Source organism: Globicephala melas, chromosome 3, assembly GCF_963455315.2.
Source record: "Globicephala melas chromosome 3, mGloMel1.2, whole genome shotgun sequence".
NCBI lineage: Eukaryota > Metazoa > Chordata > Mammalia > Artiodactyla > Delphinidae > Globicephala > Globicephala melas.
Genome location: NC_083316.1, coordinates 64,103,237 through 64,130,152, shown reverse-complemented (window position 1 = coordinate 64,130,152; position 26,916 = coordinate 64,103,237). Strand labels below are relative to the sequence as shown.

At 47.2% G+C, this 26,916-nt stretch overlaps 1 protein-coding gene across 2 annotated transcripts in view; it reads right to left on the bottom strand.

Moving 5' to 3' along the window:
* Positions 1-25,476, bottom strand: part of CKMT2 (creatine kinase, mitochondrial 2) — a 28,433-nt gene extending 2,957 nt beyond the window's left edge. The window contains exons 1-9 of one of the 2 annotated variants that reach the window (XM_030846926.2): positions 25,411-25,476; positions 9,744-9,915; positions 8,041-8,239; positions 6,502-6,597; positions 5,822-6,043; positions 3,870-3,955; positions 2,797-2,920; positions 1,618-1,752; positions 71-196 (exon numbers count right to left, since the gene is read on the bottom strand). In XM_030846926.2, the coding sequence (XP_030702786.1) occupies positions 71-196; positions 1,618-1,752; positions 2,797-2,920; positions 3,870-3,955; positions 5,822-6,043; positions 6,502-6,597; positions 8,041-8,239; positions 9,744-9,895 (1,140 nt within the window). In that variant the 5' untranslated portion in view covers positions 9,896-9,915; positions 25,411-25,476. The remainder of the gene's footprint in view (positions 1-70; positions 197-1,617; positions 1,753-2,796; positions 2,921-3,869; positions 3,956-5,821; positions 6,044-6,501; positions 6,598-8,040; positions 8,240-9,743; positions 9,916-25,410) is intronic. The other variant, XM_060295967.1, reaches the window with a different exon arrangement.
* Positions 25,477-26,916: the final 1,440 nt, after the last annotated feature.

The following is a 26,916-nucleotide window of genomic DNA, read 5'->3' as shown; positions in this document are numbered from 1 at the left end:
TGTTGAGTTTGCTTCTTTTCCTCCAGGCTGATTTTGGTAGTTCACGTTCGGAAAGTTAGAGAGATGTTACCTCTGATCGGCCAATTCGATCTATGTTGGAAATGTCATACACATCCGCCACTGCTTCCGTGTCCACACCACCTGTGCCACGCTTCTGGAGTCTCAGGTTCTCCAGGATCTTAGAAAATCGCGGATCCTGGGACAAAGGATAATACTTAGTGTCCTAAGAATCAAACTTGATTTGTCATTCTTGGCACACTTAGAAAAGACACATAATGAGAAGTAATAACAGTTAATATTTATTAAGCATATATTTACTATGTACCAGGGCCCTGTGCTGGAACTTACAACAATCCCATGAAGAAGGTATTGCTTTTACTCCCATTTCACAGATGAGAAAAATAAGGCTCAGAGGAATTAACTTGCCTAAAAGGACACACAGGTAGAAGGTAGCAGAGCTGTCATTAACTTCTATACTGCTATATTGGCATCTGGGTGCCAGCTTTGGTGAGTTTATTATTCATCTATATAACACTTGTTACTGCTATAATTAAAATCATGACATTAAATCATAGCAAATAATTTTCTTATTGTAAAGCAACTACACTCCGATAAAAATTAAAAAAAATAATTTTCTTAGCATTGGAATTTTGAATAAGAAATATTACCATCTTTTTTTTGGCCAAAAGCACATTTTCTAAAATTGTTTTAAAGTATTTGATTCACTTGGTGTGCTGTGGCAGAACTCTTAGTTGCCCACCAGAATCCTTTTTCCTTTCTTCCACAGGAGAGCTGAGGAAGTAACCACTGGCTAGGTTCTTGCTAATGGAACAAGCAGAAGTGAAGGGTGCCACTGCCAGGCCTAGATCTTAAATCTTTACACGGACACTCCCACGTGCTCGCTCGCCTTCCCACAGGCTAGAGCGTGAGGCCTGACTGTGACCACGCTAAGGGGACAACGCTCTAAGGCAGTGACCCTCCAAGTGCAGTTCCCTGACCGGCAGCATCAGCATCACCGGGAAATCTGTGAGAAATGCAAGTGCTGCAGGTGTTGTCACAAGCCTCCAGGTGATTTTGCTGCAGGCCCGAGTCTGAGAACCTCTGTATTGGGAGAGAGAGAGCAGAGTGGAGCAGCCGGCCTAACTATCCCGACTTGTTATATGAAGGAGAACTTAAAGTTCTTGTTCTTGGGACTTCCCTGGTGGTCCAGTGGTTAAGACTTTGCCTTCCAACGCAGGGGGTATGGGTTTGATCCCTGGTCAGAGAGCTAGGATCCCACATGCCTCGGGGCCCAAAACCCAAAAAACATAAAACAGAAGCAATATTGTAACAATTTCAATAAAGCCTTTAAAAATGGTCCACATAAAAAAAAATCTTAAAAAAAAAGAATAAAGTTCTTGTTCTTGAAGCCACTGCCCTTTTTTACAGCCCGTTAAAACTCTTATCCTACGGATACAAGCGTTTTTGAGACAAACAATGTTTTCTCGTCATTTTCTTTCATTAGTGCAGAAACTAAGGGTTAAGGAATTGGGCTGTGATGTTTTTCCCTCCACAAAGCAGTCCCAGGTGAGCTGATCCTGGTGGAACCCAACAGGGCCACTGGCTGCATGACATTACCTTGCTGAGCTTTGGGATCCTAACGTGGACACCAGCCCGTAATCCTGTGCCGAGGTTCGAAGGGCAGGTCAGAATGTATCCCAGGCGCTCGTTCCACATGAACTCCCAGCCTCGTTCTTGGATTAGGCGTTCTACCTAAGACAGGGAACAAATGAGGAAGTTCTCAGATATCCATTCACTCAGCACATCCCAAACACCAGGGAAAGATGTGTGTACTGCATGTTTGCCGTGAATAAAACTTAGGTCAATTTATAGTACTGCTTCTTTTTTTGGAAAGGAAAAAGCAAAGTTATCTGCAGTTTTTATAAAAATTTATTTTTATTGAATGAAAGATTCTTTAAATTGTATAGTTCTTTACAATTTTCAAAAGTTTCACTCACATGATTTCATATAATCCCGTAATAACCCTTTTTCCCCCACCGCTATACTGCCCCTCCCCACTGCCATCTTCCCAGTGGTAACCACTAGTTCTCTATAGCTGTGAGGCTGCTTCTTTTCTGTTTGATTCACTAGTTTGTTGTATTTTTTTAGATTCCATATATAAGTGAGATCATACAGTATTTTTATCTTTCTCTGTCAGATATTTCTCTTAGCATAATGCCCTCCAAGTCCATCCATGTTGCTGCAAATGGCAAAATTTCGTTCTTTCATTCTGCAGTACTTCTTTAATAGAAAATTAAACTTCTTCTATCACAATATTAAAATGGTCCAATTAAATTAGATCAACCATGTAAAGCACTGAACACAGTACCTAGCACATACTAAACACTCAATAAATGTCAGTTGTTATGCTTTTCCACATGAGCATAGTAGGAGAAAATAGGAATTCTCATCAAGTATGGCTGTGGTCAGGTCACATATGAACATAGGTGCATCCTATACTGTCTCTATGCTTAGAACAGCCAAGATCTCTGTTAAAGAAATCAGAAAATAACTAATGATCCACAGACTTCTCTAAACCATCCTGCATTGGGAAGGGAAGCATAGGAACTTGCTAATAACAAAAAAAGTCATCTGTTTTTTGAAGCACTGCCCTGGAAGTCCCACCCCAAAAGAGTGCCATGATCCCTAGAAAAGATTAGCCCCATCTTGGAAGTCACCATAATATCTTTTTTCAAGAATGAAAAACAAAGATATTTTATTTTAGTGACTATTCAGAATTCTCTGATGACATCTTACCTCTTTTAGTCCACGACAGAATCGCTCAAATACTCTTTTCATATTGCCTCCTTTCTCCATAGAGATTACCCTGGTGTGGTCTTCCTCATTAATCCAGATGAGAAATGTCTTGTCATTATTATGCCTAATGAAGAGAGAAATACTGTGTTGAGTGTTAATTACATTTGTTTCAACACATGAAAATTCCCATTACCTCTGTAGCTTGATTGCTTCATTCACCTTCCTCATTTCCTTAGATGGTCCTAATCTCTTAACTGTGCCTGAACAAGTACTGCAACATAATGTTACCTTGACAGAATGAAAAGTAAGACCAACTCCAACCCTCAAAGATGTCATGTTTTCACCCAACAAGAACATAATCTCCCTCATTCCTCAGACTAGGATGACAATAATTCAGCCATGATAACATTTGGCTTTGACGCCAACAAGAGTGTTTTGCCTCCTAATAGATTCAACCAAAATCTTGTGGCACTTAAAAAAAGATTTTACCTGCAGCTCAACTCGTTTGGGGTGCAGAAGATTTCACATATGTTTGCTGTATAGATCCCGCCTATCCACCCCCACTGAGCAGCTGCTCCCAAACACTTTGATCTGGGCTCCTTCGGATAGTGTCATAATAACTTACCAAGGTTTAGGAATCAAAGTGGCCTGAGGACTCTTGGCCAAGACAAAATATGTGTACACTCAATAGCCACTCTTCCTTGTAGAGTTTTGCTTAAATCCTCAATATTTACTTTTCATTTTCTGCTCTTTTGTTTTAATGTCATGAAACAGATTCTCTGGGAGGTCAAATAATATGAAGCTAAGTTTTTCTTAAAAAGAAAGTCTTTTTTCTCATGCACAATTCATGCAAAACAGCTAACACTCCCGCACATTTGGAAACATCATTATACTTATATATTACACACACACACAGACACCCACCCCCAATTTCTAAGTACTCTATCTTCTCCATTTAGCTCAAGCTGGGCATGCTGTCAAGCGCAGGTCACAGCAACTTCAGGTTAGGACAAGCAGCGATCTGAAGGAGAACATCTGCACACAATGCAAATGTGAAAATGCTATGTTCATACCAGATTCCCCTGGCATCTGGCCAGTCACGGGCCATCCCAGCACAAGTTAGTAAAGGGGATACTGGCTTATCAAATAGAAAGTGGTCCTGCAGGCCCAAAGGGACAAAGCAAAAAGAAGAAACTGATGAGATCAGACACAATGGCAAACGTCAGGTGATCAACTTTCAACTCACTAATAATGGCTGCGGTCTCTCAGGCAGTGCTTCTCAGCATTGGCTGCCCACTATAATAACTGAGAGCTTAAAATATTCTAATGCCCAGTTCCCATCTCTCAGAGATTCCGACTTGTTATTGGGTGCAGCAACCTGGACATCAGTTATTTTCAGGTGATTCCAGTGTACAGCTAAGGTTGAAAACCGCTGGCTTAGCCCAGATGGAGATCCTTAATCACTATGGAGTGTGTCTACCCCATCAGCACCAACCCCATGCAATGGCAGAGTGGGCAGTGACTGAGGGGTGCTATCCTGAAAAGTGTTGTATACAGCTGCATTCTCCATGTTACCAGCATTGCTGGTTTATTATTATCATTCCTTCCATTAAAAAATATTAGAGATGTAAAATAATGATCTGTAAATAAAAATAGTCACCATTCATTTAATGGTCACTATGTGCCAGGCTCTATGCTATGTACTTTTATTTCCTTTAATCCTCACAACACTCTGAGGTAAAGGTCATCATTCTCTTTGGTAGGAAAAGGAAACAGATTGAGAGAGAGGAAACCTATCACAGCTAGAAAGTGGCAGAGCCTAGATGCAAACCTAGACCTGCATGACTCCCAAGTATGCCTCTAGCTACAATATGCTACTGTGCAGACCCAAATCAGATCAAAATACTGTGTGGGGCTTCCCTGGTGGCGCAATGGTTGAGAGTCCACCTGCCGATGCAGGGGACACGGGTTCGTACCCCGGTCTGGGAAGATCCCACATGCCGTGGAGCGGCTAGGCCCGTGAGCCATGGCCGCTGGGCCTGCACGTCCAGAGCCTGTGCTCCGCAACGGGAGAGGCCACAACAGTGAGAGGCCCGCATACAGCAAAAAAAAAAAAAAAAAAATACTGTGTGTACACAGTAAGAATATGACTATGGATACCATATATTACACTTAAGTCAGAAAAGAGGACACAGGAAGATCTACAATCTCTAAGCGGAAGGGGTTGGAGACCTGAGCCAGGCCAGGCTTATGGACTATCATTGCCCAGGAAACAGCATGCCCTTTAACCTGGCAACCAGAAATGGCTACTTGAGGCAGAGGAGGGCTTGTTCTGTACCAGAACAAGAGGAGGGGACCAGGAGACTGAGGCCTCTAGACCACACAGTTGCCCGCCTGGTTTGGAAATGGGGCATATTTTGTGGCATCACATCTTCTGAAATGACAGAAATTTGCTTCCGCTTTTCCTTGGAGTTAAAAGTTACCTTTGAAAATGCCATTCTGTTTCAACTTTGTTACAGGGAAAAAAGGAAGGGACTTGAGTTTTGCCTACCCTAGTGTTAGAGGGAAGCCATGGAGACCCCGTGGAGGCAGCAGGAACCCCAGAGGCCAGCTCCAATGTGAGTCAGGGCAGGCCTTCCACCTGGATAATTCCCTTTCCAGAAGCTCCCAGCTTCCTGGACTTTGAGTGTGGTAATGGAGACCATCCTCCAGGCACAGACGGGATTTTCCACACCCAACTGTTCCTATTTATCAACAAGCCCGGGGATCCTCCACTCACTCCCACACAGCAATGGCAACCCACCACCCCATTGTTTCCTCGGCAGACTTTATCCATAGACCTCCTCCACTTTTGACCTAAGCTTTTAAGGCCTGCTTTTCCTTCCTTAGACTGACCAGCCTGAAGCCCCAGCAAGCTCCCAACCAGAGCAGGGGTCTGAGCTCCGCGGGAGACCGCCCCGCGCCGGTCAGGGCTCTCTCGGCACAGCCCCGCCCCGGGCAGCCCACGTGGTTCGGGGTCACTCACATCGATGAGCCGCTGCTGGTCCTTCTCCGTCATCTCGGACAGCCGGTAGTAGCGGCCGGCCAGGTCCCCCTTGAGGCCCTTCAGGGCCATGACGGCCACGTTCTCCACCTCCCTCCGCTCGGCCCGGGTGCAGGCGGGCGGCAGGCTCAGCCCGCGGATGCTGCGGCCCGTGCGCACCCGAGATGACAGCACGTAGCGCTCGTCCAACTGCCCATGTGTGATCTGCAGAGCAGAGTGCGGGGTTACCACAGCGCCACGGCCACAGTGGCCTCCAACCCGCTGACCAGGGGACCCCCGGGCACTGAGCGCGTGTGCATGCTGGACACATCGGGCAACTCTGGGGGCAGGGAGGGGTCTTGGAGGGAAGTCAAGGGAGGAGCTACTTTACACAGCGCTGTCTGCAGTCCTTTACCCTGGCTAGGTTTGGGGTGAAAAAAGGAATTGTTCTGGGAAAGGCTAAAGTCTTCAGTGACCACCACTACGCTGGTGGTAGGAGGTAAGAAAAACAGACTTTGGGACCTTCCTGACTGTCTCAGTGGCCCTCTAGGGAGCATGGTGTGGGAGGGCCATCACAGAACTTTCAAGGGCATCTGACCCAGGGGTCCTTCTCTCCAGTTCTCCTCACCTTGGTCTCTGGAGTGCTGGCTTCATGGGAAGGTACAGAGGTGGCTGGAGCCTACCTTGGATTCGTCCAGATCCGTGGGGTGCTTCATCACCCTGGGGTCATAGCCATTGTGCCTCAGCTTGATGACAGGGTCAAAAAGGTCGGCAAACACCTGCAGGAGGGACGACGCTCCTGTTTCCTCTTGAATTGGTTCATCTATCAATACTTGAATTGGTTCATCATTTGTTCCTATTTATCTTAAGGGCCAAAGCTGATGCCCTCCTTCTCTGAAATTCTCAGTGCAACCATGCAGGAAATAGGTGTGAGACCGGATTGATGGTTAATAATAATGATAATAATTATAGTAGTAGTACTAGTAGGTCGCATATACCAGAGGAAACCTCTTTGAGGCACCTTGCCCCTTGGGAGAGGGCAGGGCTACAGAACTCTGTCATAGTAACCTCCTCTCTAGCGATTCTGCCAAGTTCACTGCCATCAGATGGAGCAAGAAAATCCTGTGTTTAAGAATTTGAGGGTTTTCTCCAGAAGCTCTTGCTTTTGTGGGATAAAAGAAGCTGCCAGCTCAAAGCTAAGCAGTTCTGTGGTCAAAAGGGATGGTCGGGTTCTAGACTTTAAGCAATATAATAAATTTGTGGAAAACCAGCTGCATAGAAAGAAAAGTGCACAGCAGCAATTAAGGCAAAGCAGGGGGACCTGTTACCCTGTGAGGACCTTCCCCAGCACAAACTATCTCAAGCGAAATCTACTTTTTAAAAAACCAAAAACTGCAGGAACATCCTTTAGGTAAAATAAGGTTCAGAGAAGTCAAACAGAGCACCGTGCCGCCTTTGGGAGCTGTGGGGAGTGGGTCCTGGGAGCCAGCTCTAGTCTGGGACTCTGGGAGCCCAGAGGTGGGCACTGCTGTCCCTGAGTGAGCTGCTAGCCTAGTCTATTCAAGGGGGCCCTCTCCCTCCTCTTGACGGCTGCCTTCCCAGGGAATCACCTTCAGCTCCCTGCAACAGAAGGTGCAAAGGGGGCACACCTGAGGGAGATGGGCTGGAGGGTGTTTTTTTTACTGTAATTTAGAAGCTGCTCTGGCGGCTGAGCTCCAGATCAGCAAACCATCCTGTGCTTCTGATCCAGGATGAGGATGCAGAGATCATGGGATTTCTCCAAGAGGCTCAGTGAACTCAGTAAGACTACAGGAGGCTGTGTAATCAGTAATTCCCAAACTAAACACACATGGAACCATCCTCCAGCCTCAATAAAGTTCAGCCACAAACACATCATCTCCTAATGCCTTATCGGTGAATACACAAACAATAAAAACATTAAAAGGTTGTATTTTTTCTGTACTAACTCATCCCCTTGGCAAGCTCTGAGAGCTGGGTCATGCAACTCATTCCTCGGTGGGGAGGGATACTACAGCAGCAGCAAAGGAAACCCTGTCCCTGGGAAGCTGTAGACCTCACTGTTCCAGAGAGCACTGCAGCTGTTCTGTTGAAGCTGGCTTCCTGAGCGCCCTTCCTGAGAAAACAGCAAGTTGGTCCCACAGAGAGAACCCAAAGCCCGCCTCACACACACACACTACAGAACCGGCAGCCAAGAGTTTTACCTCATAGGACTCCTCGTCACCAGCCACCATGCCCACGGTCTTTATGAAGGGGTGGCCGGGGTTATCCACTCCAGTCTGGATACACTGGTCCAGGGTGTAGCCATTGGGCGTCACCTTGTTGCGGAGCTTGGCGTAGATGGCCGGCGTGAGGCACTCGGCCATGCAGTTGTTGTGTTTGCGCAGATCAGGGTAGTCTGCACTGCATGAGGAGGAGAGGGGTATTCAGTGAGCAGCCCCTGAGGCAAGGGGCCTATGCAAGAGCTTTGTTTCTGGGCAGCCATCCTTCCACCAGGCTCTCTTCAGCCAGTGGGCAGAGGAAAACTGGCTAGGTCATGATTTAAGTAAGCCAGATTTTAAAGACTAGTTCCCTGAACTGCCAGAGGGATGGACCTGGCCCGGCCTAAGGAGTCCATTATGCTGGCAGCAGGAGCCCACAGACTGGGGCTTATGTTTACGTAAAGAGGAAATAGAGTGAAACGATTAGAAAAGAAATTGAAATCGTATGTTGACTTTTTTTTTTACACCCAGAAGTTTGGGTAAATTACAACAACTACATTTTGGTCCCTGAGGTTTGTGATAGAGGCTAACAACCCTGTGGGTAGAACTACACAGAAATTCATTGATTTACCTGTCCTCTGTCTATGATGCAAACTGTAGGACTATCTGCTTTGTTGAGAACAGTGCCTGCCTATAGAAACAGGCATTCCGTAAATAGTTGTTGAAATAATGCATAGAAAGAAATCAAATGGGGGGTTGCTACCTTACCCTGGGATATGTACTGATTGAAGAATAGAGGATTCAAGACCACCACAGGCTCAAACACAGGTAATCTCACATAAGGAATTCCTGAGGTATGTGGTAGGTGCCAGTAATTCCCTCAGAGTTCCTAATTCTCATGAAAGCCAGTAAATGTTTCTGAGAAATAACTCAGGTTTTCCTTGTCTCTTTCAGGCACAGCTGCCTATACAGAATCCCTTAAAGTCAGCATCCACTCCAGCTCTATCCAGTGTGGGACGTCTCAGCCATGACAAGGTCCCCAGGGTGGAGAAAACAGTCCATCTTCATGCCACTTCTCTGCTTCCCTTCTGCAAGGTCCTTTAAAGCTGATACTTAGGGACTTCCCTGGCGGTCCAATGGTTAAGACTCTGCGCTTCCACTGCAGGGTACATGGGTTTGAGCCCTGGTAAGGGAACTAGGATCCCACATGCTGCACAGTGCAGCCGGAAAACAAATAAAATAAAAAGCAAAGAAGCTGATACTTAAAATCAGTGCTGTCGCATCACGTTTTCCAGAAGGCAGTACAGCATGAGTGAGGCATGAGTCTGGAATCAAGGTCCCTGGGTTCACATTTGGCTGCACCAGCTGCGTGAACTTGGGCACGACTTAGTTTTCCTAAGCCTCCGTTTCATCACAAAGGGATGCTAAGAGGAATAAAATACCCCGCGTAAAGTGCTCAACACGCCTACACATATTCAACAAAGGTTAGCTCCGACTGTTATTACTATTCCACTAGAGCTCAAGCTCTGGGCAGGAATGATGACACTACACATCCCTGGATTTGCCACAGGTCACTGTGCTTAATGAGTCCATTTGATTTAGTCACCCTCAGAGGCAAAAAGAGGGGCCTCTACCGACAGTTTCAGAAGAGGAAAGCATATTTCTGGCTGGCATTTTGGTGTCGTTTTAAAGCCAGGAGGACTTACCTAGGAGGGAATAGCCTGTGTTGTTCCCGGGCCTCAGCACACACATTCTGCCGTTTCAGCAGGTACCCAGTAGTCAGGGCACTGGTGCCCAAGGTAGCAAATAACAGAGAGGCATTGCGGCCAGTTAGCAACTTCGAGAAGGTACTGGCCATCCTTCCTCTTGGATGAGTGTCTGGAAAGCAGAGAAGCTAAAGATTATTTTTTATTAAAAAAAAATTTTGGGCCACATCGTACAGCTTGCAGGATCTTAGTTCCCCGACCAGGGATTGAACCCGGGCCCCCGCAGTGAAAGTGCCTATGCTTAACCTCTGAACCACCAGGGAACTCCAGAGAAGCTGAGAATTAGCCTCACAGGATGGCCCTGAACCACAGTACAGAGAACAACAGGCAAGAGAAAAACTGCAGGCGACTTAGCCTGTTTCTTTGTTTTGTTTTTCTTTCTTCCTTTCTCCCCAGTCCCCTTCACACTGCTTAGGAAAACCTGGGTAGTTTTTTTTTTTTAATTATTATTATTATTTTTAAAATTTATTTTGGCTGTGCTGGGTCTTCGTTTCTGTGCGAGGGCTTTCTCTAGTTGTGGCAAGTGGGGGCCACTCTTCATCATGGTGCATGGGCCTCTCACTGTCGCGGCCTCTCTTGTTGCGGAGCACAGGCTCCAGACGCAAGGCTCAGCAGTTGTGGCTCACGGGCTTAGTTGCTCCGCGGCATGTGGGATCCTCCCAGACTAGGGCTCGAACCCGTGTCCCCTGCACTAGCAGGCAGACTCCCAACCACTGTGCCACCAGGGGAGCCCCTACCTGGGTAGTTTTTAGACACTGAGAATGTCAAACTGTTTGCAGTCCTTGCCATTTTCTCCACTAATATGATATAGCGGGAAAAACCCAGAGGATTTCTACATCTGGCTGCTTGACAGCCCAGGTGCTCTTTTGGACTCTGCCGCTACACAACTAGACCCTGAATAGAATGCATTGCTGGGCTTGTAAGGCATAGAGGAAGTTGTTACCAAACGAGCTTCATTTTGCCCAACGCACAGCAAGCCAAAATGCCGAAACACTAAGGTCTGCAGCAAAGAGAGGGTTTATTCACAAGGCAGCCAAGGGAGAAGATGGGAGAACAAATCTCACAACCACTTCCCTGAAAGCAATGGGCTTGGGGTATTTATGGGATAACAAAGAAGCAGGGTGGTCTGGGAGTGTGGGGAAAGATGATTGGGAAAAGGTTTGGTAATTGTTGTTTTGCACAGGTGTAATAAAGTTACACACCTCTGCAGGTTCTGAGGGTAGAGTTTTCAGCCCTCCTATGTCAAAAGGTCACTGACATTCATGTATGCCCAATTGGACGGTTGCTGGTCCTATCTAGTTATAACCAGCTCCGCTTAAACTAGACACAGCTGAGTCCACGTTCCTGGAAAATAACTCAGGCAAACATCTTATTGTTTAGGCTAGGAGCTGCTTGGTGGAGATGCTAGTCTTAAGACAACCTTGATTGGTGAAGGCAGGTGGAATGGATTTGACTAATCATTACTCTCAGTTGCAAAGTCTCTAAGGACCATTCTCCTACTTTGCTCACCCCAAATGAGTTGGTGTTGGAGCTCAGGTTTGGGTTATCTTGAGAGTGGATGTCCATTTGAATACTAAGGTCTGGATACCAGCAGGGAGGTGGGGAATTGAGTCTAAGACTACCCAGTTGAGCTAGGACCCTTGAAAGGGGCTAAAGTGGTCCAGGGTCAGGAGCCCTCCAGCAGAAATGCACTCAAATCTGCTCTGAGGAAGGTATACTCAGTTTAGGGCCTGCTTCCCTACAGAGTAAGATCAAGCAATAGGCTCTTGGTCAAAGATCACCAAGCACACAAGGAGGCACCATGAATGGGAGTCAGCAGAAGAAATGGCCACAGATTCAGACCTCCAATGACTGAAGATACTGGAATTGTCAGACAAGAATATAGATTAGCTCTATGCGGAATGTTTAAAGAAATAAGTGATGGAATCACAATGACGAGCAAGCAACAAGAGACTATTAAGAATAATAAACCTGATTTGAAAGAGAACTGGAATGAACCATGGATATAATACAGCTGAAGACAGGATAAATGAATTGGAAGATATATCTTAAGAAATTATCCAGAATGTTGCACAGGTAAATAAGAAAATGGAAAATATGCGATAAAAGAGGTATAAAGGATAGAATGACAAGATCAAATACACATCTAATGGAAGCCTCAGAAGGCAGAATAGAGAAAACAGAGAAGCCATATTTCAAGGGAAATGGCTGATAATTTTCCACAACTGATGAAAGACAAAAATCCATGATTCAAGAGGCATGACATAAGTCAAGCAAAATTAAAATAATCCACACATACCTAAATAACAGTCAACTGCAGAATATTAGCAACAAAGATATCAAAAGCAGTCAGCGAGAAAAGACAGTTCATCTATAAAGAAAAAAACATCAGCTGATTTTTCAACAATGAATAATGGAAGCCAGAGATATGGTGTCCTTACGGGGCTAAGGCAATAATTATCAACCAGACTTGGGGACACAGTCAAACTATCTTTCAAAACTGAGAACATGTATAAATCAAGATAACTATTTATGGGACTTCCCTGGTGGTGCAGTGGTTAATAATCCACCTGCCAATGCAGGGGACATGGGTTCGATCCCTGGTCCGGGAAGATCCCACATGCCGTGGAGCAACTAAGCCCATGCACCACAACTACTGAGCCTGTGCTCTAGAGCCTGCGAGTCACAACTACTGAAGCCGGTGCACCTAGAGCCCATGCTCCGCAACAAGAGAAGCCACTGCAATGAGAAGCTCGTGCACCGCAACAAAGAGTAGCCCCCATTCGCCGCAACTAGAGAAAGCCCGCGTGCAGCAGCAAAGACCCAATGCAACCAAAAATAAATAAATATATTTTTAAAAGATAAATATTTATATAATATCACCAGGGATGAAAATCAGATACCCTGCTGTGTCTGCTACTGCCCAGAAATCAGAATGGACAATTAATCCACAGTATCACCCAGTGGGGAGCTATTTATCATGGGTTGTTGAGTGGAGAACAATAGAGCAGGTAACTCTTAGTACTCTCTCATTATATTGGTCTCTGTGATGCCCAAATAAAGGAAGGGTGGAATTTTTTCCCCTTGTATTTAGAAGATTACCAAGGCTCTGCTACAAGATTCTCCAAGCACAGGTGGGTTGGATGACTGCAATGAGCCTGTTGAGAGTATGGTTGTGGTATGAAAACCTGGGCTATCCAGCAGACGATAAACTCCTCTAATAAGGTGAGGTCGACATGGCCTTACGCACAATTCTAAGAGTAGCCTTCTGAGGTCCACTTTCTTCCTTGATTGCATTTTGGGAACTGGGATGGGTCCATCGACTTTGTGCTTCCAGGATCCCCACCTGGAAGTCTTTACTTAACATTTTTTGAGCTAGGGAGAAATTCGAACATCTCAACTAAAAGCATCAAAGTCCTTGAAAAAAATTAGCAAGTTATTTTTCTACGTTAGCCCAGGAAATCAGATTATCAGACAGCCTTTCCTCGGTGTCATTTCTTTTTTTTTTTTTTAAACATCTTTATTGGAGCATAATTGCTTTACAATGGTATGTTAGTTTCAGCTTCACAACAAAATGAATCAGTTATATATATACATATGTTCCCATATCTCTTCCCGCTTGCGTCACCCTCCCTCCCACCCTCCCTATCCCACCCCTCCAGGCGGTCACACAGCACCGAGCTGATCTCCCTGTGCTCCTCGGTGTCATTTCTAAAAACAATTCCCTCCATCGTAAAGACAACAGGAATTACTTTAGTAATCAGCAGGCAAGATAAATGGGCCATTTCTCAAAGTCGTTCTAGGGATGTGTAATGGCCCAACATTCATCTCATCACATGTACTTCTTTGCTCCCTACTAGACTTTGGGCTGTTGTCCATCTCCTTCCAAGAGTAGGTTAGTGTTCCTCAACGAACAGCACTCAGGCTTCCTGGCTCTCGTACACAGCAGGTGACACTAACTTACATCTTTCAGACCTGTCTTATTTGCTTCCAGACCCTCCAATCTGCTTTTCAAGCAGAGAGGCAATACTGTCTTCTATGAGTTTTACCACAGAACTCACCAAAGTAAAGGAATTGTTGCCTGAATTCTTTCCAGACTCTATATGGGTCAAAATTTAAGCCAGCCCTAAGTTAATAAGAAGTGCGTTGGTTTCTGAGTTTGGCTCAATAGCTTGACTTTTATTTTTCTTTCTTTAATTGGCTTTAGCACTGACAGGTGTTCACATCAGCATGTTTGAGAAGATAAATCCAAAGAGGTAGAGTCAGGAGGAAGAGGAGGGAGTGTGTCTATGTGCAGCCCACTGACCACTGGTGGTCTTTAAAGGTCTTCCTCTTTGTAAGGGTGATCTGTGGGTAGGTGTCTGACTCAGAATATTAATGTTTGAAATATTTTAGTTTCTGGAAATAATATTAACATCCAAGAGTTCTAACATCATGCTGGTGTCTGGGCAGTGATGCATGATTCATGGTAATAAGCCCGTGGAGGCTTTGGTGGCAGCAAGACGAGCAATCCTAGAGCTGAAATTCAGAGCACCCCTGCTTTGATTCCTTGCAGAGAATTGACACAGACTCAAAGCTTTGGTGAAGAATTCCTGTTTCTTTGACTCTATGTTTTTCTCTCTCCAAGATACAGTGAGACATAGAATTTCTCTACTGAGGTCCCAATCGATAAACTTGGGTATGAGACTGAAACAAGGGTCTCATTGAACAGGGTAGTAATTTGGCAACGGCTGAGCCATGCTCCCCAAAGACCCAAAGCCAGGCTTGCAATGAAATCACTTTTCCTCATGACTAAACTAACTCTCTCTTGCATGTTAAAAGTTAGTCTTTGAAAAGCTGCACAGGCAGGACATTGTTTTGTCTTACAGATTCCTCTGTTACCCAGGAGGCCCCAATCTTACATAAGCACCATCTACAGCTAAAATTCCTGCTCAGGAGAGACTTGATTTGTTATTTGCACAGATGGTAACATGCGGCATAAACAAGTGGAGTTGGAGAGAGGTATGTGAGAGGTAATCTGTGTCCACCAAAGGGGTCAGTATTTGGCTTTGCCTAGTTTCCACAGATAGTAGTTCCATAAATCAGTATATTGTGTGAAACCACTGGAACAAAAGTTTGGAGCATAAGAGATCTGAAGCTCCCTTACAAGCTTTTTAATTTTTTTCATTCCCTCCATGCCCCTAGTATTAGCATAACACACTGAACTCTTTTGTCAAGAGATCACTTGAGAGAGGAGATGAGGGGCTGGAACAGCTGTGGTGTTTCTCCAGGTACAAAAGCTTCAGCATCCAGACACCCTCACTGTGGGCGCCACATCAAGGCTTTGGCGTTTGCTCTTCTCTTTGCCAGATCTATGTGGGAGAGCAGGTGTCAACTGAGTGGGCGATGTGAGGCTAGAAAACGGGGCCGATCAGAGAGCTGAGCAGATGGGGGAGCAGAGGGCTGGGGGGAGAGGAACATGGGCAACAGAGAAGTTGAGAAGCCAGCTTCCCTCAGCCTTGTGAGACCAGCAGCCAGTGTTCCCTGGGAGAGGAATCCTGATCTATTTGGGGGGAAAGAGGCAAATGTCAACTAAAGAAGCTCATATTCAGAATTTTGTGAAGGCTCACACAAGCACATGTGCACATACATTCAGGGACTGTCATGGGGGCCCAGAACACCTAGGACCCAGTGGGCTGGCCCGACATTCGGATTGACAGCTCTAGAGCCTGTACAATCTCAACTTGAAAATATACATATATATATATATATATACACACATATATATATATTCTAATATAGATATTACTTTTTAAGATATCAGTTTTCTGTCCATACTTTTGTGCTAATGCAATAAACCACACTAATTGGTTCTAGTAAAATTATTGTTACTGTTTTAGTAAAAGTATTGCTTCTTACTGCCCCTCAACTAGGACTCTGCCGTCCATTTTTCCCTGTCTGACTGGACCACAGCCTGGTGCCTTGTCCCCACAAAATCTCCCTGTGCCCTTCTAGCCTCAGGTGATGGCTTTCTCTCTGAGTTCCCAAAGCATTCACGGGCTGCTCACTCACTTGCATTTGAGCTGCGTAGTTTTTTGACATTTGTTGGTGAACTCAATTGTCCTGTATCTCCTGTCATGTTAGGGAACTCCCCACTATGTTTGGATTATCTTCCCAGCTGATGGGTAAAATCTTCAAGGACAGGAACTCATCTGCCACAGATCCTTGCACATAGTAGCTGCTCAGTAAACACTTCCTCCCAGGCTTTACATAATTATTTGTGAGCAGTGCTCTGCCTGATTTCCAGAAGGAGGATATCATACCAGCCTCCTATGTATCTCCTTTTAAATGCATGTAGGTCTAAGGGAATGGGTCCTTTTCCCTGGGCTATTCTCCAGGGCACCTTACTAACCTGGCTCCTTTACTCCCAAGTACTTCTCACTTTTAATCTGCTATGAAGCCCCAGGCCTGGTATCCAAGCCAATATAGAATCAATTTTGTGAGCTAGCTTCCTGGATCAAAACTTGAGAAAAAAATCTACTTACATAACACTAAACACGTCCCTTTCAGCTACTGATTTTGAAATCCTATCATAAAAGCAACTGAGTGAGGCTGGTAGGCAGGTTTTCAGCATTTCCCTGCTCAGGCTCCTGGTCTCTGTTGAGCTGCCCCTGAGCCAGGGTAGCCCAGCACAGGCTCCTGACCTCTCAGCCATGACAGGCTGGTTGCCCCGCTGGGAGCCCACTGAGCCCATCCTCGGCGGTTTCCAGGGGTGATCCAGCAGATGCTACCCCACAGATAACAGATGAAGCACCACTGCATGCCCTTCCTTCCTCCAGGGATCCTTCTCGGACTGAGCAGTAGGTGGGGGAGGAGGGGTCAGATGAAGAGAAAAGTGCTAGGTGTCGGGGAAATTTAAGTCTCCCGACACCCAGAAATTTCTCTCCAAAAGACAGAGGAGAGAAAGAAAACAGCTTGATTATTGACTAAGCATGAAACCAGACTGTGATGCACATCAGCTAAAGAGACTGGAAAGACAGAACAAAATCTCACCCTCTTAAAGAGCCGTGCTGATAGGACCCACCTACGCCTGTTCTTCAGGTAACTCAAGTAAGAGGACATGACAGCACCATTTGTCACACAGAATTCACTCTAAATTCACCTGATCATTGGGGTGGCTGTTTGTGTTAGTTAACTGCCTTTATCCAAAGGGAAAATGAGCTGTTCCCATCTCTCTGACAGCAGGTCTTTACCACCGAGCCTGGGAGATTGGGGTGCTATCTTCCTGGTGTTTACATTTCAAAGAGATGGCTCCCAGGCCTTGGAGAAAGACAGTCCTGGGTTGTTAAGCTGGCTGGAAGCTTACTTAGCTTTGAAAAACATTTAAATACATCTCAAAGGGGCAGAGACAGAATTTACAAGTTTTCTAAAGGAAATGCTCTAAGAAAAGGGAAGGGAGCATTCATTTTGTTATCTCCCTCTCCCACACACTGGGGAGGACGGTGTCGGGAGCTCAGCAGGGCTCAGGTCAAGGATGGACATCACTCAGAGCTGACCTGGCACTTGGCACATGTGAGAGAAAAGACCCAAAGACCACAGGACTGGGTCATAGTTTTTCTTGGTTCTCAAGCCCACTGGCCCGCATGTGGTAAGTTCTCAGAAAATGCTGGATGAGTGAGTGAACGAACAGCCATAGAGACACTGGGGTGGGAAAGAACTTTAGAGGTCATGTAGCTCAGCCCGAATGCAGGAATCCTTTCCTTTCAGCCCTCCTTAAATAGCAACAGTGCTGGGGATCTCACCACTTCCTAGAGCAACCCATTTCACTGTAGAATAAGTGGAATTATTAAAAATCATTTCATATCTTAATAAGGGGGGAAAATTAGTACTTTCAAGTGCCAAGTATTTTCTCTACAACAACCCCAAGAAGCAGATATCTTGCCCCATGTCAAAGATGAGGGACCTCAAAAACAGAGAGGTTAACTGACAGCCAAAGGTCACACAGCTAAAGAGAAATCACATGTATTGAGTTTCAGTAGTAGTTTCTTATTTAAATGAAGATCCTGTTTTTACTTATCAGGTTTAATAACAAACAACATTACAGTATGTTTGGATGGAGTTGCCAGATATTTCTAGCTGCCTCTGGTTCTTTATGCTCTCTCAGGGATGCTGGATCGTTTCTCTCAATCAGGGTTTCCAGAGAGGGCTCAAGAGAGGATAACTGCGGGGGCCAAACAGCCAACCAGCACACAGGCCTCGTTCTGGGCAGCTCTGAGGGGCAGAGGAACCAGAGGGCGTGCCCTCGGGGCTTCCTCCACCTTCCAGGAACACCAGTGACCACAGACTTCCAGAGGTCATCAGGCAGTGTGGGTCACGGTCACCGTGAATGACACTGATGTGCTCTGGGGGAGAGGGGTCACAGTGGGCAATAATGGAGGGAGAGGCAAGACAGGATGATAAGATGGTGAGGATAGGTATCTTTTTACTTATTTGTCTGATAAATATTTAAGTGCCTACTACGTGGCAGCTTTTACAGAGCTCACAGTCTGAGGGGAAAATTCTCGTGTAGCATTTACTTTATGCTGGGCACATGGTTCTGTTAGCTTTATGGTTATTACCTCATTAAATCCTCATAACAGACCCATGAGGTTGATACTCTTATTAGCCCCATTTTACAGATGAGCAAATGGAGGTAAAGAAAGGTAAAATAACTTGTCCAGAAGCACACGGTTTGTGAGTGGCAATACTGGGATTCAAGACCAGTGGTCTCTTTTCCTAGTCCATGCTCTTAACCAGCACCCGACCTGGGCAACTACCAGGCAAAGGGTAAGTGTTCTTCGAGGGGAACCAGAGCCCCATGGGAGTCCCTGGGAGGGCCTGGAGCTGGCCCAGATCACTCAGCTATACTGTTTGAGGGAGCTTGCCTGGTCTTAATCAGACTGAGGTATTACTTGTTTCCACCTGCCCTGGGACTAGTACCCGGACACAAACTGCAAAAGATCAGAGCAGAAACAATGACTAGACACCGCACACCCATATGCATAAACAGATGACTATAGAGGCCTGGTGCATCGCCTCTCTATGGCCGGCTGCCTTCCAGCCATCCTCCAGGTGGGAGAATGGCCATTGCCCTCAGTCCACACCACACTTAATCTACTTTGGAATGCTGCAGAAAGGAAGAGAGGAAGAAAGGCTAACTGTACGCCCTGTTCTATGCCTAGGTCCGGAATCTTCTGGATGAGGACAAAGCGTCCTGGACCACTGTCACTCATCCAAATTTGGCTCTGGGGAGATTCTATAGCAGATAATTCCCCTGAAATTTAGAGTTGAATTACACTGGGACTGAATCTGCCTAGGATGTGTAGTGGCTGCCTGTCCCCAAAGGTCCAGAGAAAACCCATGATGTGGGGACAACCTTGACTGATTCTAGATTCCAGAACACCTGCAGCTACTAGGGGCAAATCCAAACGGGGCCTGGCACTTATGAAGGGCTGAAAATCTGCTCACATCTGTTACTATCACTGTGCACTCCTTTTGAGAGGTCAACTCTACAGGCTGCCCACAGCATGTTTGAGAACATTCTTCCTTCACCTCAGCAGCAGGGAACTCGGCTTCGTTCAAGGGCAGGGGGGCTGAGGGCTCCCTTGCTCCTTCTGACAGATGGAGGGTTACCTACTGAACACATTGAGAGCATCCCCCAGAGACTCAGGAAGCCCGCACCTCCTGGGTGTGGGGCAATTGCAGAGCCTGCCTGGATCCACAGCAGGCTTCTTCCTTGGGATGCTTCTGCCTGAGACCCTCTGTCTTGCACCTTAATCAGGCCACTTCCTGGGCCAGGCCGTCTCCTAGTGCCTCTCTGGGTCTGCTCACCCAAGACAGAGCCTTTTCCCTCAGCCCCCCTCTCTCCTGAGGACGCAGGTGCCCCCTAGTCCAGAGTGGGGTACTCGGCCAAGCAGGGGTGCCTGGTCCTGCAGGGATGTGTATCCCTGATAGGCCAGCCCTAGTTCTCTTCTCCAGCCCACAGCCCCGCTGCGCCTGCAGCTTGCTCCCAGGCACCCTCCCTTCCTTCAGCCCTGATGTCTTCTAAGAGCCTTTCTGCAGGACAAGTTACACCTAGCTGCTCCAAGTCAGGAATTCTGCTCTTGGGGAGACAGGTAAATAAAGGCCCAAGCTAGAGGGCAAGGTGGGGTCTTCTTTTGGTCCTAAAAGGCTCCTGCTGAGTAGTGCTGGGAGAGTTAGGGGCAGGAGGTGAGGGGGGAGCAGCTCTGCGTGGCCCTCTCCTCTCTCCCTGTCTGTGATCAGAATCACCTGGACTGCTCTGTGAGCTGCCGCAACCATTTTGGAAAGTGAACCAGGAAACGTCAATTAACATAAAAATGTGCATACCCGCTGGCCCAGCATCACACTTTGGAAATCTGTTCTGCAGAAACAGAGCTGCCAGGGCTTCCCTGGTGGCGAAGTGGTTAAGAATCTGCCTGCCAATGCAGGCGACACAGGTTTGAGCCCTGGTCTGGGAAGATCCCACATGCCACGGAGCAACTAAGCCCGTGCGCCACAACTACTGAGCCTGCGACCCACAACTACTGAAGCCCGCGCTCTCAGAGCCTGTGCTCCGCATCAAGAGAAACCACCACAATGAGAAGCCCGTGCACTGCAGCGAACAGTAGCTCCCACTCGCCTCAAACGGTGAAAGCCAGCACGCAGCAATGAAGACCCAATCCAGCCAAAAATAAAATAAATAAATTTAATTTTTTTTTAAAAAGGCTAAATTTCTAAAAAAAAAAAAAAAATAGAGCTGCCAGTATACAAGGAGAGAGGCACAAGGATATTTAGTGAAGCACTATGTGTAGTGGCAAAAAAAACCTAGAAGAAACCTGTCTATCAGAGGGAGAAGGGTTGTATTAAATGTGACACATTCAGACAATGGAATATTCCACAGCTATTAAAGAATCAGTTAAAACTGCCTCCACTTTACCTGGATGCATGTCTTGCCATAGTCTTAGGTTAAAAGGGAAAAAAAACTTGCAGAGTAATGAATATGAGTGGTTCCAATTTTGTAACAATGATATACGTATATATGTATTTGCACATATTTGTAAGAACATCAAGAAAAGTACTAAAGGTGATTCTTCAAACTGCAAAAAGCATTACTTCAGAGCAACAGACTTGGAGTAGGCAGATTATTAATTTTCTCTTAATAGAATTCTGTATTGCATCACTTGTAAAAATCAACATGGGTTGCCTTTATGATCAAAAATAAATAAATTAAAAGCTAAAAAAAATCAACTGTGAAGTGTGCTAAAAATCCAGATTTCCAGGCTCCATCTTTTGAATGAGTGGCAAGAATGGGACCGTCACAGGTATGTTGTATAAACTGCACAGGCAATTCCCAAGCCCTGTTAGGTCTGGGAAGCCCAAGAATTGCCTACCTGAGCCTCAGCAACTCCCTCTCTATAATGGGTTTGATGAGACCTCTCCCTGAGCTGTTGTGAGGACTAAGTGACAGGCCACAGTACGCACTGAATAAATGTGAGTCCCTTCCCCCTAGTGACCCTAAGCCTATGGGACAGCTATCACTCTCTCCCCACAGCCACCCCTGGTCATCCCAGACTGGTCTGCCCCTTCTCTGAATGTTGATTTTAGTTTACATTTTTAGCATTTAAAGTGTTTCACCTAATTGTTCTGTTTTGTAATCTGAGGACAAGACTTGATTCCAGAAGGAGCCCATCATATACTTTCCGATCCACTGCTCATCCTCTGAAAACCAGCATCAGGGTTCGCAAAATGGATTTATTCAGTTGGGCTCCCAAGTTCTTCCAGACTCTGACCTTTTACCCGGCCTTTCCTTCCACCTGGAATGTCCTTTCCATCCCTACATGCCCAGTCAAACCTTACTGTCTTTTTTTCTTTTTAACTATCATTTACTAAACTCCTAGCATGAGCCATGCATCCTGCAAGAGGTCCTTACAAACACTGTTTTCAGTCTCTGAAACAATCCTTCCAAGTAGGCATTATTTTGTAGATGGGGAAAACAGAGGGAGGTTAAGGGACCTGCCCCAGGTCTTGGGATCAGCACCTTGATAAAGCTGGCATTTGAACCTAGGCTTGTCTTTGGCCCTGGATGCAGGCTCCTTGCAGACCACAGCACCTCACAGGTAGCCCTGCACAGACCAGCAACTGGAGAGAAACCACCTTTGTGGTTTAGGACCTGGGAGTGACACAGATCCCTCCACTTAGGCTCCCAAGACCGCAGACGTGCACTTACCACAGCAGCTACTAGACACAGGACCATCACCTCGGGGCATGTGACTCCCCCAGAGTCCCAGATGTTATAAGCCTGCTCTCTTCCCCGTCCTCAGGCTTCTGCTGAAGTGGCCCAGATCCCAGGTGCTCCTTCACCCTCTCCACTCTGACGCCAGGTGCCCGAAGCGCCTGCCAGCCATGCAGGGGCTGCTGCGCCAGCCTGCCTTTCTCTTGAGGAGACGGGGCATGGACTTTTCTTCTCTCTCCTCCCCTCCTCTCTCCTCTCTCCTCCAGAAGTAGGGCTTGCAGGGGTGAGGAGGGAGGTAGTCTCTAGCCCTCACCCCATAGAAGCTGTCTGCCTCAGCTTCCCTAACTTGGAATACCTCATGACTCTTGATTTGAAAATAACTGTTTACAGCAATAGGGCTAAAACCTGGCAGAACTGCTGGGCTCCAAGCCAGGGAGATTTCAGTACGGGGTGCAAGATCACAGCCAAAAGCAACAGTGTTGTGGTATTCCTACACTTGCCCTCTCCACTAAAACACAAGAACCACCACATTAAGCCCCTTTGTCACTGTGCCCAAGAGCTCTATATCTCTGTCTCAGGCAGGCATACTGGGAGTCTGGGTCCTGGTTTAAGGGTTTTGTCTGGTTCTGTGACATCCTAAGATGTGGAGGCCTTAGGTTCTGTCATGGCCTCAATTCTGAGCCTCCTGGTCGTCCTGAGTATCCTGGATGGAGATGCCATAGGTACCATTCTGCTGACTCAGAGTTATTTTTGGTCCAGCTGTAAATGGCGTCCATGTGTTTGAGTTCCTTGGAGGGCAAAGGAAGACCGGGGAAGGACCACGTGTCAGCTTTCCCTCCAGAGAGACACCCCAAAACAGAAGATGTCCTTGGGGTTGGACCAGCTCCACAGAACACTCTGAACAAATTCTTATGATGCCATTCGTGGCCAGCAGAGAATGGCTTTCCTTCCCAGTTCTAAGGGAGCAAAGAGTTCAAGTTACTTCGCCACCACCGGCTATACTGGTACCCTAAGAGGCACCCTTGGGCATTCCCGTTCCATTCAACAAGTAGAAAGTCATAAGCAGAGGGCTTTATGGTCCTTCCCTGCAAAACAGAGGTCTTTCCTAGGCCTCCTGGTGATGAAGACATACAACCATGACCGGGTTCGCCTCTCAAGGGTAAGTTGTTTACAAGAAAGTAGGAAGCTAGGAACCATCTAGTCCTTTGAAATGCTGTAAAGGAGTGGGACCCTCCTTCCCTGCCCAAGGAAAGGAGCCCTTGTGGCTTCCCAGGCAGGAATGGGTGTGACCTCCAGCAGTCACCTTCAGACAGGCTCCCTGTGGGATTCCTGGCTCAGGGGCAGGAACTCCCAGAATGCTGACGCAGGGTCCCACGTGATTCCCTCTGGGAAGACAAATGGCTCCTTCTCTAAGCTGTGGCAGAGATGGAAACCCAGTGCCTCTGAGCCAGGGGCAAAGTGTGTCTCAGAAGCAATCCTCCTCTTGCCTCTGAACGCCCAGGACTCTCCATTCCTTATCTCACCCTCACCCCACATTTCCTGTACTTGCCTCATCCAGCCCTTTAGGAAAACTGACCTGGCCTCTGGCCCACTGTCTAAGGCTAAGATTTGGTCATGAAGCTGGCAGAGCTAATTACTGATTGGCCCAGTAGCTAGACCTGATTTAAACTGGTTAATGTTATCGCTAGCGATTGACTTTTGAAATCACTTACCCATTAATAATGAGCTAAGGAACTGTTTTCCCCCCACTGGAGGTAAAGATGCTATAGAATTGACCTACATGTGTTCCATCTCTGGCAAAGGACTGTTCTTTGCTTGCTTGCTTGGGTTACTGTCAGCCCTGTTCCTGTCCCTTGAGTGGGTGACATGGGTGCATGTGACGCTCGTGCCCTTTGCTGGAACAGTGCCTTAACCCACAGAAGGGTTAGCTCTAAAGGCTGGGGTTTTGGGAAAGGTGCCTACAAAAGCAGAAGAGGAAGTGGAGTGCTCACACAGCCTAATAACGCCCAGATATCCTGTAAGAGCCTGCTTGGGAGGCTCAAGAAGCCCCTTTGCCAAGTTCTGGTGGTGGTCATGTTCTTCTCCATGAGCACAGAGAGAACAGACCAAGGACACTAGCTTAGAAACAGAGGAAGCATGATAGCTGCAGATAGGAAAAGTGGCACTTCTGGAAACAGCCCACCAGGTGAACTAGCGTAGCCTTGTCATGAGGCCATGAACTGCCACCTCTGGTGATTTCACCTGACCCTGTGTGGGTCAGAGACAGGGCAATGCTCAAGGGAAGGTCTAAAGGGCAGCGCGGAGGAGGGCCGAAGGGTTTTGCCTTGTTCTGGTGAATGTCACTCTCCACACCCAGCAGAGTATTCGAAGGCAGAGATGTCACCCACTCAAGGGACAGGAACAGGGCTGACAGTAACCCAAGCAAGCAAGCAAAGAACAGTCCTTTGCCAGAGATGAAACACATGTAGGTCAATTCTACAGCATCTTTACCTCCAGTGGGGGGAAAACAGTTCCTTGGCTCATGATTAATGGGTTAGTGATTTCAAAAATCAATCTCAAAATGCTAATAAAAGAAAAAAAAATCAATCTCTAGGGGCTTCCCTGGTGGCGCAGTGGTTGAGAGTCCGCCTGCCGATGCAGGGGACGTGGGTTCGTGCCCCAGTCCGGGAAGATCCCGCATGCCGCGGAGCGGCTGGGCCCGTGAGCCATGGCCGCTGAGCCTGCGCGTCCGGAGCCTGTGCTCCGCAACGGGAGAGGCCACAACAGTGAGAGGGCTGCGTACCACAAAAAAACAAACAAACAAAAAAAACAATCTCTAGCAATAACATTAACCAATTTAAATCAGGTCTAGCTACTGGCCCAATCAGTAATTAGCTCCTTTCCAGGGCTCCAGAATGTTCATTTTTAAGTTAGCTTACCCCAAGTCACTGATTTGCACCTCTTTTGATGCTGCTAGGGAAACCATTCTCAAAACTAATGAACTAGTTTCTACAAATTACAAGGGAAAGGAAGTTGAAGGCTAAAGTTCCCAATTCAGTGGCATTTAGATTTTTTCCATCAAGAAAAAGTCCTGATTCACTATGAAAAACAGGCACCGCAGGCAGGGTGCTGACACGGTTCCAGCACCTCGAGCGCAGCTGTCCCACGGAATGGCCACCTGCGCCTGCGTGCAGGATGGCTCAGCCAAGGACAGACGCTCTGCCGGCTTCTTTAGAGAGTCACCATGAAGTCTTCACACAGGAGCAGTGCCCAGGTTCCGGCCTACAGCCCTGGGTCCGCTGCTCACAAGGCCCCACCCTGGCTCTAGCAGTAACCCCACTTTGGAGGAATAAAGCCGAGTTTCACTGCCTCACTGACCTTGGAGCCGGGAGTCTCCCACGTCCTGCCTCTCGCGAACAGCCCGGGACTGTAAGGGGAGGGGCGGGGGCCCGGCCTTGAAAGGGCTCCCGGGCGGGGCGGGGCCGGGAGGGGCAGGGCGGGGCCCGTCTCGGCCAATCCCGTCTGAGGCCTCGGGACGCACTTGGTCCCCGAGCCTTGCCCTTGAAGGCCGGACTCCAACTCTTCCGCCGTTTTCTAGCATCTGCCCTTTCTCTGAAACGTTTCCCTCCCCTAAATCCGGTGCTGGAGGCTGCCTCTCCCCGAACTCTGCGAGGGGTTCCTGGGCCCGCAGCCCAGCTGACTGGCTGCTCAGGCCTGCCGGCCCCGGCCTCGGGGTGGAAGGACCGTCTGGAAACTGCTGCACCTGTTAGGGAATTTGTACCTATCTTCCTTCAAGAGCCCATCCCTGGGGCCCCGGTTAGCTGTGGAGGATGGTCCCTTCTTCCCGGGGCCCTCCCCTTTTCCCTCTCCCCTCTCCCCTCTCCCCTCCAAGCTAAGGAAGACGTGTAAAGCTCCCTCTCTCCAGTTTTTAATCATGCTCTGAACCAGGGACCAGGACATCTCCTTCCAGCTTGTTGTCTGGGGCCTGGATTCAGGGACAATCACCCGTCTCTTCTAGATCAGGCCATCTGAAGTAGATTGCTTGACAATCTCACTTTATATCCACACCAGCTTAATTTACTACCCAGAAGGTCCTGCAGGCCATCGCCCTGCTTAAAAATAGCCCTCCTTGGAACATACACCACAAACCAGAAAGGTTGACTGTAAATAGCAATGACCCCCCAGGACCTTGGACTGCAGCCCTGTATTTCAGAGGGAGCTGCCCAGGCCTCTGGTGATGGTCACGTACCCAGCTTCTATGGCCACGTGCACATCACCAGCTGATTCCTTTCCCTTCCTTCTCAGGACCCAATCCATGTACAGAGGGGATGATGGAGCCCAGGAATAACCTCCCACCTAGAGAGGTTCTCTTTCAGAGTCTCCACCTCTTTTAAATATGACCCAAAGCAAAAAACGAATATTTTACCTTTGCATGGGGGTACTGACTGGGAGAGTGCATGAGAGGGCCTTCTGGGGTTGGAAAGTTTCCTGATTTGGGAGCGGTTGTATGGGGGTACACACATGTAAAAATTCCTCAAGCTGTACACTTAAGATTCTAGCACTTTACTGTGTATTGGTCTTACCTCAGTTAATATATATGCCATCATTATAACCTAGCTTACAATGAATTGAAATTTTTACAAAGTGATACCCTTTCTGCATATGATATACTCAGATATTTTCTAGGCTCTCCTATGTTCTTTCATTAAACAATTGCAGATTGGGACCAACCAAACTGTTCCTCTGAAGAGTTGAGTTCCCAGTGTGCACATTCTGTCCTAATGGACCATGGTCCCTCCGGCTCCCCTGGCAGAACAGGCAGCAAGCTAGAGGTCTGTGGGGCTCACCAGCTGCTGTTTCACTATTTTGCTGTTTCATGGCAGT